Below are 12,374 nucleotides of genomic sequence, written 5' to 3'. Positions count from 1 at the left end.
AAAAGACTGAACAAAGAAAAATGTATGCCTTTGAATTGTGAGGGTAGAGAAAATTGTTGCATATATCTTGATCTGCAGTAAGAACAGATCATTCAGTTCTAGGTAAAGTAAATGAAAGCTGCTCACTGGAGGCATTAACAATGAAGCTTTGATATTTTGGGACAAATAAAGAAATATTGGAGAAGATGCTTTGACAATTTGAAGGCTACCAAGAAAGAGGCCAAGGGGGCATAAGCTGGCTACATTCTATCACTGATAGCACACCGATGAACTTAGAAATAGTAATTTTTCAAATTTCAAAACAGTTACCGATAGCCAGTACTGGACAGAAGATGTCACTGAGTCAGAAGTAACTAAAGCAGGGATGTCAAACTTGTGTCACCACGGCAGCGTCACATGATGTATCGGGACTTCCCCCCTAGGACCGGATTTCCCTATAGGCTAACTAGGCTTCAGCCTCGGGCCTCAAGATCAAGAGGGGCCTACATTCAAATTGTTAGCAAAATTAAAATTGCACTATTCTAAAAACAGTGAACACTAAAACACTGAACCGAAAATAAGGAGAAATTCTATGCATATGACTAATAAACAAACATAAAAATGTATTGGTTAAGATCGTTCCAGCGCCGTGGCAGTTGGGGAGCCCGCCCACGTTCCCGGCACTGGCGGTCGGGCGAGAGGCGCGGCCGCTCCCAGTAGCCGCCCCGTCGACGCGGAGCCCACCAGCGGCCAGGCAGGTGAGTGCGAGGGGGGCGAGCCGGGCAGCTGAGAGCAGCAGGAGAGGCGGCTGGCCTCGCTGCCTTTGCTGCAGAGCAGAGCCGCCCTCCGTCGGGAAGCCAGCTATATATGTGGCGGACATAAACGTGAGATGCCTCTGTCAGGGACAGTGGCAGGGACGCTGCTTCTCACCACTGCCGCGCTCCACCGCCTTGCACCCCACCTCCTCCGTCCCCGCCCCTGTGTCCGACAGAGGCATCTTGCGTCTATGGCGGAGATAAACGCGAGACGCCTCTGTCAGGGACAGCGGGGGGGGGGGGACACTGCTTCTCGCCGCTGCCACGCTCTTGCCTCACCAACCGTAAACCTCATTGCACATCACTGCTATATACACACACAACTTTCCATGACAACCTAACCTGATTCTTTTGCATTCCAACTTCTATCTTGTGTCTCTAACCATTGATAGAATCTATTCCATGTAGCAAATACTCTACCTGACCAAGAAAATAAAACATTCAAATGAGCACTATACAACTGGCAATGCACTGACACTTTGACACATTCACTCTCTTTTTAATGAACCACAACTATTGCTTTAATTCTTTAGAGATAAAACCTGCTTCCAAAATAATCTTTAGAGGAGATGATTTCAAATGCACTTGAAAAATAATGAAAGGAGAATGAATAGGGGAAAGGGCCACATTGCTTCTAATAAAACTTGTTCTCACTTCAAATTGAACATTTTTTTTTCAATAAAGGTTATTATGTATGGAGAGGTATTCTTGTTACTCAAAAATCTGACTTTTAAAGTTTGACTGTCTACATGGATGAACTAAATCCTTTCATTTTGACTTTTTTTCCTGGATTGCTTTGTTCTTACTCTACTCAAAAAGCTTCCAGCACTGTGACACACAAATAGAATGTGTAGCTAAATGAAAATGTATTGATGAGTTAAAAACTACTTTGTATCCAAAACCACAGGCAGAAAATTCATATAACCTTAAAGCATATCTTAAGAAATATTAAAGACTGTTAGGCCAGGATAGGATGCTTTTTTAAAAAAAATAGTTTTTACTAAATGTATTTAAACATTAAAGAAAACAAAAAATTTCCACTCATTGCAGCATTTCAGTATCAGTATTATTCATATCATTAATATTTATATAAGTTCTATTTCTATAGTTCACTATTCTATATTATATAGTCATTTAGGTTGTAATCATATTTGCAAATATATACAGCATAGGATGCTTATTGATGCCAAAGCCAAGATTATGAACAACTAGATGATAATCCAGCATTGTTCGGGTATTTATTTATAGCAATAGCAATAGCAGTAGATTTATATACCGCTTCATAGGGCTTTCAGCCCTCTCTAAGCGGTTTACAAAGAGTCAGCATATTGCCCCCAACAATCTGGGTCCTCATTTTACCCACCTCAGAAAGATGGAAGGCTGAGTCAACCCTGAGCCGGTGGGATTTGAACCGCTGAACTGCTGATCTAGCAGTAGCCTGCAGTGCTGCATTTAACCACTGCGCCACCTTGGCTCTATAGGGGGGAAATGTCCGGACCAAACATAATTTCTAAGGTTGGATTTTCCCCCCTTCCAGAAGGAACTCCCTTGTGGAATACTATGAAGCTGTTACCATGGCAACTCCACTGCACTCTACAGTAGAAGCCATTTTGCAGCAGTACAGTAGAGGCCATTTTAAGGCACAACAGGCTGTATCTTAACATAACACACACACCGAGAAGTGTTAGGGATGTCTCCCCTCCCCCCCCCCAGTATTTGTTTCCAGAGAATAAGTCATCTGTATACCAACTTTGGTTGAAATTACTCAAGGCATTCCAGAGTTATGCTGGAACCCACACAGACACAGACACAGATACAGACACAGACACAGACACAGACAGACACGCACACCAGCCATATATGTGTGTGTGTGTTTGTGATGTCAGGATATATATCCTCTATATCCTTAAACATATAGTTAGTTCGCAGATAACAGTATGACAGAACATAGTGACCACAGTTTGGGAGATTAATTAATACATTATTTGTTCTTCTAAGAAAATTATTATTATTATTATTATTATTATTATTATTATTAACAATAATAATATTCTGATTATAAATTGTGGCACAATTCAGTAGCACAAATGATCCATTGGCATTTGTGCAAAGGTTATAATATTAAAACAGCAACAAACTGGTGGGAACATCAGCCTGAAAAATTAACCGAAAATCAGATGGTCACGATCTTTTGGGATTTCCGTATACAAACGGACTAAATACTGGCGCATAATACAACAGACATCACACTGGTTGAGAAAAATAAGGTCACAATCATAGACATCGCAATACCAGGTGATAGCAGGGTCGCCGAGAAGGAACATGAAAAAATTGCAAAATACCAGGACTTAAAAATCGAAATTCAACGACTATGGCACAAACCAGCAGTGGTAATTCCAGTGGTAATTGGCACAGTGGGTGCTATTCCAAAAGCACTGGAATTACATTTAAAACAGTTAAAAATTGACAAAATCACCATCAGTCAAATGCAAAAAGCCGCACTGCTTGGATCTGCACACATATTACGAAAATACGTTACGATGTCCTAGGCCCCTGGGTGGGGCCCGACTAGTAACCAATGCCAAATCCGGCGAAACAACTGGCCGCTGTGATACAATTCTGTTGTTGTGAATAATAATAATAAAAAATTTGGTTTATGAGTCATGCTATTAGGAGAAGCAGACATATGAAATAAATTGAAAATGAAACATGTTGCCTGTTTAATAATAAATCACAATGGCAACAAAATACAGAAAAGAAAAGAAGGCAGATGAATGGAAGGAAGAGGTTGAGGGTTGGAATTCAATCCCAGTCAACACAACCCTCTTCGGAATATAACACCTGCACCCTGCCAATGTAAAGAAACTCATATCTCAACCTATCCTATACTGTATGCTTCCAGAAGAAGAACAAATGACTTCTATGACATTCAATTAACCCTAAGAAACTTTTCTAACAGTTGTATTTAAGTTCGAAATTAATAATTTCACGTGGGCAGACTTTGAAAGAAAAGAGAGAGAGAGAATTAAATGTCGATATTGCACCGTAGAATCCACTCAAAGAATTACCATTTGAATACGTTCATAAATGTTCAATATTTCTCCATAAAATTGAATTTCTTTCCTTGTTCTGAAGTAGTATCAAACAAGTAATGAGATGGATGAGGAAGGAGCAGCAATAAAGGAATCTGTAGCTATAACTAGATCTAGATACTGATATATAGAATCCTGATATAGCCTAGGTAAAGTTTTGCAAAAGCTGTCACGAAAAAGTAAGCAATGCACTTCTAGGAAAACATTGGAAAGAGACTCATCATAATCCTGTTTTGATTCTGCTTGGTTTAAAGGGGTCAGAGGGAAACTCCAGCAGGTTTTCAAGATTCTGTTAGCATAGCCTATAACAGGAGTGTCAAATCTGATTTCATTGAGAGCCGCACCAGGGTTATGGTTGACTTTAGGAGGCCAGGTGGGCATGGCCAGGTTGTTGCAGCCAACTGGGCAGGCATGGCTAGGATGGGGGTGGCCAGCTTGCCGTCGCTCATGTTGAGGGTGCCTGTGGTGGTCTGGGTGAGGTGGGAGGGGAATCCATTGTCTCCAGCATGGGCCCAGGGGGTGAGACGAGGGCAGCCCCTCACTGGCTCCAAGGTGGCTCTGCAGATCTAAGACTGACCATGTTCTGGCCCAGATAGCTGCCACCAAGTTTTAGATCAATGCCCAGCCCCGCAAGGCCAAAGCACTGGGGGGCGGTCCTTTGTTGTTTCTAGGGCAGCCCTGTGGGCCATATCTAACCACAGTGTGGACTGAATCTGGCCCGCGGCCCTTGAGTTTGACACCCTTGTCCTACAATAATAAAATACATTGAGATTGTCCTTGCAATGTCTGCTTCTGACTTTAAGAGCTGACATCATCCAAGATTGAGACTACTATAATGGTTAAGATGTTGGGCTAGGAATGAGGAGACCCAGATTCAGGTCAACCTCAGCCCACCCTCTTTTTCTCTCAGCCCAAGAGCTTCTCATACAGCAGGGGTCCTCAAACTTTTTAAACAGGGGGCACTCAGAATTTTGGGGGGGGTAGACCGGCTGGGTGGGTGTGGCTAGGTGGTCATGTGACTGGGTGGAAATGACTAGGTCATGTGACTAGGTGGGCGTGGCCAATTTAGCAGTCCATTAAACAATGCACACAAATTAAACATTAATTTGTTTTGCTTCTGTAGGTCTTTTATTTCATTTTGTTTGAACGTTGCTCTTTTGGCAGATTTGTCTTTTCACTAGATGGTTTTTTCAATTGTTTAGGAGTCTAATGGACCACATCAGGAAACTCAGTTTTGCAGCAATTCTTCTCAGCCCCAAGGAGCTTACAATCAACAAATCTCCCCCCTCTTCTCTTTCTATATATATCAGTCTCTGTTTCTCTGTTTCTCTGTTTCTCTCTCTCTCCATCTATCTATCTATCTATCTATCTATCTATCTATCTATCTATCTATCTATCTATCTATCTATCTATCATCTATCTATCTATCTATCTATCTATCTATCTATCATCTATCTATCTATCTATCTATCTATCTATCTATCTATCTATCATCTATCATCTATCTATCTATCATCTATCTATCTATCTTCTGGAGGTGAGAAGGTCAAAAATGGGCATTTGCATGCCATGGGTGGCCTCTGTGCACCCTGTTTTTGACCGTCCCCACTTTCAGAGGAACTCTGCAGGCCAAAAATGGACATGCAGATGCCCTGGGAGGCCTCTGTACACTACATATTTTGTCTCCCCCTGCCTCCAGTAGCACTCTGCCAGTCAAAAAGTTTGGCCTTACCTTCCATTTCCAGCTGTGGGGCTTGCGAAAGTAAATCCTGGCTTCGGCTGAGGGCCGGTGGGTGGGCGGGGAAATATGGGCGGGGCAGGCTCATGGTCCTGCAGGGGCTGGATTAATGGCTTTGGTGGGCTGTATCCGGCCTGCGGGCCATAGTTTGAGGACCCCTATCATAGAGGGTTGTTACTGTTTTGTTATCACTCATGCCAAAGTAGATTTGGTAGGCATGGGATGGTCTCTTTCCCTTTGTTTCATGCTGTTCTCTCAGTGAAAGAACACAACTGGGTATCCATAGAAGATATTAATGAATTTTCCAATTCAGAGTTTGATGCAAAATAGGCTAGAAGTGTCTTATGAATGAATTCATTTTGGAACTGAAAAAAGATGGAAACGGATTGATTGATCCATTCATCCCTTGACATATCATAGATCCTCTGATAAAGAGAAGTTTAACTAAAAGAAATGGATTCATTAACTTATCTTGTACAACATACAAATAGAAGAGGGGTTTTTTTTGTCTTTATCTGATATACATTTCACAATGCAACTTTAAAATAGCATCCTCTTGAGAGCTTGGCTAAATAATGAGTTGAGCTTTCACACCCATCATCATTTTTCTTATGGAGAGAGATAGAAACATAGCTCCACTAAAGTTAATTATCAGCTGTTGCACAATAGGGAGACAAGATAATAACTTAATTATTCAATCATTTTACCTCTTTCCATTTTTCCACCATTGACCAAGGCCAAAGCAAAATGAGAACTAAGGATACAATAACTACTATAGTTATAATCTAAGTATTGGTGGTTATTATTATTGTCTGTCTGTCTGTCTGTCTGTCTGTCTGTCTGTCTGTCTGTCTATCTATCTATCTATCTATCTATCTATCTATCTATCTATCTATCTATCTATCTATCTATCTATCTATCTATCTATCTATCATCTATTATTTACCTAAGCGAACAGTTTCCATTATTTATATTCCAGTTGAAAGAAACAATTGCAAGAAAAGGGAGAGCAGGAAATTGATGGTGCCACACCTCCCTTCCACGCCCCCACACAGAAGAAAACACAACTACAACCTCTTCAACCATCAATTAATATGAAGCTCTTGGTCTTGCAAAACCCACTCACCCATTCCCAGGTGCTCAGCGTTTGACATCCAAATGACCACCATAAAGTTAATTATGAGTGATGATTTTCAATCCAAATGCAAAGAGGCAGTGGGAACTAAAATCTCATCCTTGGGCTTCTCTCCAGGTCTTCTACTCCGGATATGATCAAGCCAATGCACTCATTAAACAACATGTAGCAGACAACGTGTCAATTGGACCTAGCTTAGTCTTTAACCTCCACTGATACTAAACCCAACAGAAATTCTGTGTCCCCTATGGCATACTCACTAGAGGCAAGGGAGGCATGGCCTCACCAGTCATGAGGAAAAGGGAAGAATTTTAAAGAATTTTTTAAAAATAATTAAAGCCAAGGTAGTTGCTGCCAGATTCACAGTGACTTGGAACAGTGCTTTGTGTTAACCATAGGAGGAGGCCAGAGAACTAGGGGCCTCTTTTGCATAAGGGATTTTTCGCCTTTTAAGAGTTAAGCAAGGGTTAACAAGCAAAAAAATCCTTATGCAAATGAGGCACGTATTCTCTCGCCTCCTGTAGAGGGCATTTTTAGAGGCTTTTTAGAGTTCTCTGGGAGCAACTAGCTCAGTCTGACAGAGCTCTGGCCTTTCATGAGGGGAGGGCAGGGCAGGGCAGGGAGAAACAGAGGTGAAATCGTCTCTGAAACAGCTGGAAAAAGATTCGTGTGTGGGGAGGGGGGAGGAATTCAAAAAGTTTGATCGGAAGGCAGCAGGGGAAGGGGGGTAGCAGTTAATAGCAGTTAGACTTATATACTGCTTCATAGGGCTTTCAGCCCTCTCTAAGCAGTTTACAGAGTCAGCATATTGCCCCCAACAACAATCCGGGTCCTCATTTTACCCACCTCGGAAGGATGGAAGGCTGAGTCAACCTTGAGCCAGTGAGATTTGAACCGCCAAACTGCAGATAACAGTCAGCTGAAGTGGCTGCAGTACAGCACTCTAACCACTGCGCCACCTTGGCTCTTATGGGTATGGCAGAGGAGCTGCTTTCAAGCCTTTGGACAATATATCCAATCCAACTTCTGTGTTTGTGTTTGAGAGTGAGTGAGTGAGAGAGGGATCGAAGTTCTCTGTGTGCGTGTGTCTGTTTGCGAGAGGGGGGAGGGAGGGAGAGAGGGAGGAAGGAGGGGGAGGGAGAAGAAAAAGAATGGGAAAACCTATTTTGCAAGGGGGAAAAATGCTGTCACTTTAAATCGGAACTGAGCATGCCTGGCTGTGGAATTCTGGGAGTTGAAGTCCACAAGTCTAAAAAGTGCCTCACCAGACTTAAAGCTGACCGCACGTCACTTGGCATACTTGAGTAACCTCAAAGTACCTAAACACCAAAACGGCCTTTACTGTGGCACACAATAAGACCATCTCCTCAGCTGCACTTGAAGACCAACTGAGGAAGATTTTCCTACCCAGAAAGACTCTATCTCACAACCTTGAACCTGCAGAACAACACAGCATGCATTTCTTCTGTGTCTGTACTCAAGGCATTTGTTCACCTCCCTGCTACTTGCTGACACCAACCCTACTATAACAAACAATGTTGCCAGGTTCTGCAGAGCAGCACTTAACATCTGTGAGGAGATGACTTGTGCCATAAACCAGTTTTATTAAGCACTTAGCTTGTTGTAGCAATTTTTATTGTGATAGATTTCATTTGCCAGGATCCCCCTATGCACCTATTGATCTCCTCCTCCTTTTAGATTCCTTTTAAATTCCTATTTGATTTTTGTCTTTATATATACATTTAGTTTTTATATGTGTGTATATCTCTCATACTTTTAGTTCTTTGTACCCTAACTTCCTTTTTTCTGATTTATGATCATAATAAAGGCTCGATTTGGAGGCTACAACAATCCTTAATATAAGAGTTTTCTAGCCATCTACTCAACAGATTTGATCCCTTTTTAAAGGCCTAAGCAGGATTTTTCTGCGATCTTAACAATATTATATTTATTCAAGGTTAAGTTCTACTTGTACCTAACCATCACAGAATCATATCCTGGACACTTGGGTTTTGTGTAATTGCCTACGACACTGCATTCATCTGGTCCCCAGACCATGACAAAAACATTGCGATATCAGCGCTCTGTAATATCTGTGCTTTTTCCAATGCTTTCACAAACAGATTAACAGAGTTGGAAGGGACTTTAGAGGTCATCTATTCCAACCTTCCCACTCAAGCAAGAGACCCTACACCATTTCTGACAAATGGCACTTCGATCTCTTCTTGAAAGTCTCAAGTGATGAAGCTCCCACAACTTCTGAGGGCAAGTTGTTTTATTGGTTGATTGTTCTCACTGTCAAAAATTTCCTCCTTATTTCTAAATTGCTTCTCTCCTTGATTAATTTCCACCCATTGCTTCTTGTCCTCAGGTCCTTTGGAGAATAATTTGACTCCCTCCTCTCTGTGGCAGCCCCTCAAATATTGGAAGACTGCTATCATGTCTCCCCTGGTCCTTCTCTTCACTAGACTGGCCATGCCCAGTTCCTGTAACCGTTCTTCATATGTGTTAGTCTTCAATCCCCTAATCATCCTGGTTGCTCTCCTCTGCACTTTTTCTAGAATCTCAACATTTTTTTAATATTATAAATAAATTATTATTTATATTACTATTACAGAGCAGTCCCAAATAAAATACAATCAATTAGATTTAAGACAAAAATGGAGTGCAGCACACTGATTTCAGTGGAACATATTGTCCTGAAACTCCACACAAGAGTATAGCTCATCAATCTTTCCTGCACAAGATATGCCTATCCAATCATAAATTAAACTGAATATTTATTATTAATGTCTTCTCATTTCCCTAATTCCAAATTTGAGCAAAATATTTTTAACTTAATTTGGGAAATTTTTTTTTTTTAAATTAAATCTTCATTCAAAAGGTTGCTTTTTTTCATCCAATGAATGCAGTAATAAAAATAGTGGAAAAATAATGTGAATTCTGTCACCCAGACAACACCAGTGACCTATTGGCTGTTTAAACCTTTCTAGTGGTGCTCTTTTTCTTTTCTGAATGAAGGAGCTTATATTTCCAGCCTTTAATAACTTTTAATTAAAGGAGATTTATGTTAATATATTTGATTCTTGTATAATTATATATCTCAACTTCCTGGCACTTTGATCCTGCATTAGGGAAATCCAAACTACTTGAATCCTTTTCAAAGGGCTTAAATTCAAATTTAATAAAATTAAAATAAGCTAAAATAATTAAATCTCTTTTCTTTTCTAACTCATTCACGTTCCATTTTTGTACATCCCCAAAGCAAACAGTAATACCTGAGAGATACAAACACATATTTTAAAAATATATTATTATTATTAAATATTATTTTAAAAAGCATTAGGCCGTATTACATTTTTAAGAAACATAATTATTCTGTATCTTGAATATATCTTTTCTTAAAAGAAATTTCCTAATGGATCTGTAAAAATGGCTCTTTCTATGATTGCTGTATTTATTCTGTTCCTTACTTTTCTGCTGCCAATCTTAAGTGGAATAGCAATAGCAATAGCAGTTAGACTTATATACCGCTTCATAGGGCTTTCAGCCCTCTCTAAGCGGTTTACAGAGTCAGCATATTGCCCCCAACAACAATCCGGGTCCTCATTTCACCCACCTCGGAAGGATGGAAGGCTGAGTCAACCTTGAGCCCGTGAGATTAGAACCGCTGAACTGCAGATAACAGTCAGCTGAAGTGGCCTGCAATACTGCACCCTAACCACTGCGCCACCTCGCCTCTTAGCTACTATGATAAAAGGCAAACAATAATGAATCAGAGACCTTTAATCACTGCCCCCTATTTTCAAGATCTTATGCTATTAATGTAATTAAAAGAACAAATTAAAAATGTTGAATAGAAATGAAAACTCATTCACAAGCTCCCCCTCCAACAAGACAGACAGACAGACACACACAAATACAAATACAAAAAGGTAAACCAATGCCATACCTTTTTAAAAATTCCATATACTCTGTATGCTTGATAAGGCCAGTCCTCATCATTATTGTTTGGAAACATTGCCGATCAATAGCCCAAAGTTTCACATTTACGAGAGCTGAGGGGAAAAAAATGACAAGTGGAATTTTGATTAGCATATTTTGTATTTAAGAAAAACTTTGCAAATTGCAGAACCAATGAGAAAAACCTGAAAATTATTATTGTTTTTTTTTTCTATTTTCAAACCAAGAAAAGTGAAACAAAACATATTGGGCAAGTCATATTATGGTCTGTGTTCATTAATTCCTTATTGTAATTTGATATAAACAATTCATCCTAAAATTGGAGGCAATTTTCTGGAGAAGCCATGAGTTTAAAAAAAGATAGGATTATAATTTTCTTAACGAATGCCCCAAACCAATCACTTCTCATTAATTCCTTAGGCAATTTGTTATGTCTTTGGGTGTTCAAATAATGCTGGCTTGGGTTTTTTTTAATTTTTACATCAATGTAGACTTCCACCTTCTTGGATTTTGGTCTAGAATTTTCTTCTTTTCATTGAACAAAGGACTCTTTTCATTGAACAAAGGACTTCATTGAACAAAGATTGTCTTAATCACAACTGATGGGAAACAATGTATGTTCCAATGGGATACCTTTATATAAATGAAAGGAGGAGTTTAAAAAGGAAACCGTCAAAAGGAAAAGTTCCAGATTATTTTCATGCTTGCTGGGGAATTCTGGGAGTTGAAGTCTACTCATCTTAGAATTGTCAAGATTGGGATCAGAAATGAAGAGGTATTAACCACCTGGGAAAGCCAAGGGAAATCATCAAAACCATTAAAAAAAAAGAGGAAAATTTAGAATATTTTGGACATGTGCTGCGACACTTGGAAAAATATAGCATACTGCACTTAATCCTCCAAGGAAAGATTGAAGGCAAATGAAGTCTAGGAAGAATACCATGGCTTCACGATTTAAGGAACTGGTTTGGACAAAACTCAGCTGCACTTTTCTGTTGATAAAAATAGGATCACCAACATGATCACCAACGTCCGATGACAGATATAGCACAAGAAGAAGAACAAGGCATTGAAAATGATGACTAAACTAGGAATCGTATCATTCGCTTAAATACAACAGAAATGTTGTTTTAAGAAAGTAAGGGGGGCTTTTAAGAAAGGGGGGCCTTTGCCCAAGTTCGTCTGGTGCACCAATTGCGGCTCTATTTGGACCCTCGGGAGGCACTTCTAACGGTCACTCATGCCCTTGTCACCTTGAGGCTGGATTATTGTAACGCGCTCTACATGGGGCTACCCTTGAAAAGCGTTCGGAGACTGCAGTTAGTTCAGAATGCGGCCGCGCGGGCGATATTGGGTGTGCCGAGGTACACCAATGTTATACCTGCCCTCCATGAGCTGCACTGGCTACCAATTGGTCTCCGGACTCAATTCAAGGTGTTGGTTATTACCTTTAAAGCACTACATGGCTTAGGGCAAGGATACCTTCGAGACCGCCTGCTAACATATACCTCCCAGCGGCCAGTAAGATCCCACAGATTGGGCCTCCTTCAGATGCCGTCAGCCAAACAGTGTCGGCTGGCAGGTCCCCGGAGTAGAGCCTTCTCTGTGGCTGCTCCGACTCTCTGGAACCAGCTCCCCCCGGAAATTCGGAC

General features: G+C 40.6%; 1 protein-coding gene across 1 annotated transcript in view; it reads right to left on the bottom strand.

Annotated features, from left to right (window-relative positions):
• PRKG1 (protein kinase cGMP-dependent 1) overlaps positions 1-12,374 on the bottom strand; it is an 837,202-nt gene that overhangs the window by 298,506 nt on the left and 526,322 nt on the right. Inside the window, exon 4 of the mRNA XM_087702530.1 lies at positions 10,712-10,817. Within this exon, the coding sequence (XP_087558656.1) occupies positions 10,712-10,817 (106 nt within the window). The remainder of the gene's footprint in view (positions 1-10,711; positions 10,818-12,374) is intronic.

Source organism: Thamnophis sirtalis, unplaced genomic scaffold, assembly GCF_051295495.1.
Source record: "Thamnophis sirtalis isolate CommonGarterSnake01/CBP01778 unplaced genomic scaffold, rThaSir2_p1.2 scaffold_15, whole genome shotgun sequence".
NCBI lineage: Eukaryota > Metazoa > Chordata > Lepidosauria > Squamata > Natricidae > Thamnophis > Thamnophis sirtalis.
The sequence above is the reverse complement of the archived record's forward strand: the minus strand, read 5'-3'. Positions and strand labels throughout refer to the sequence as shown.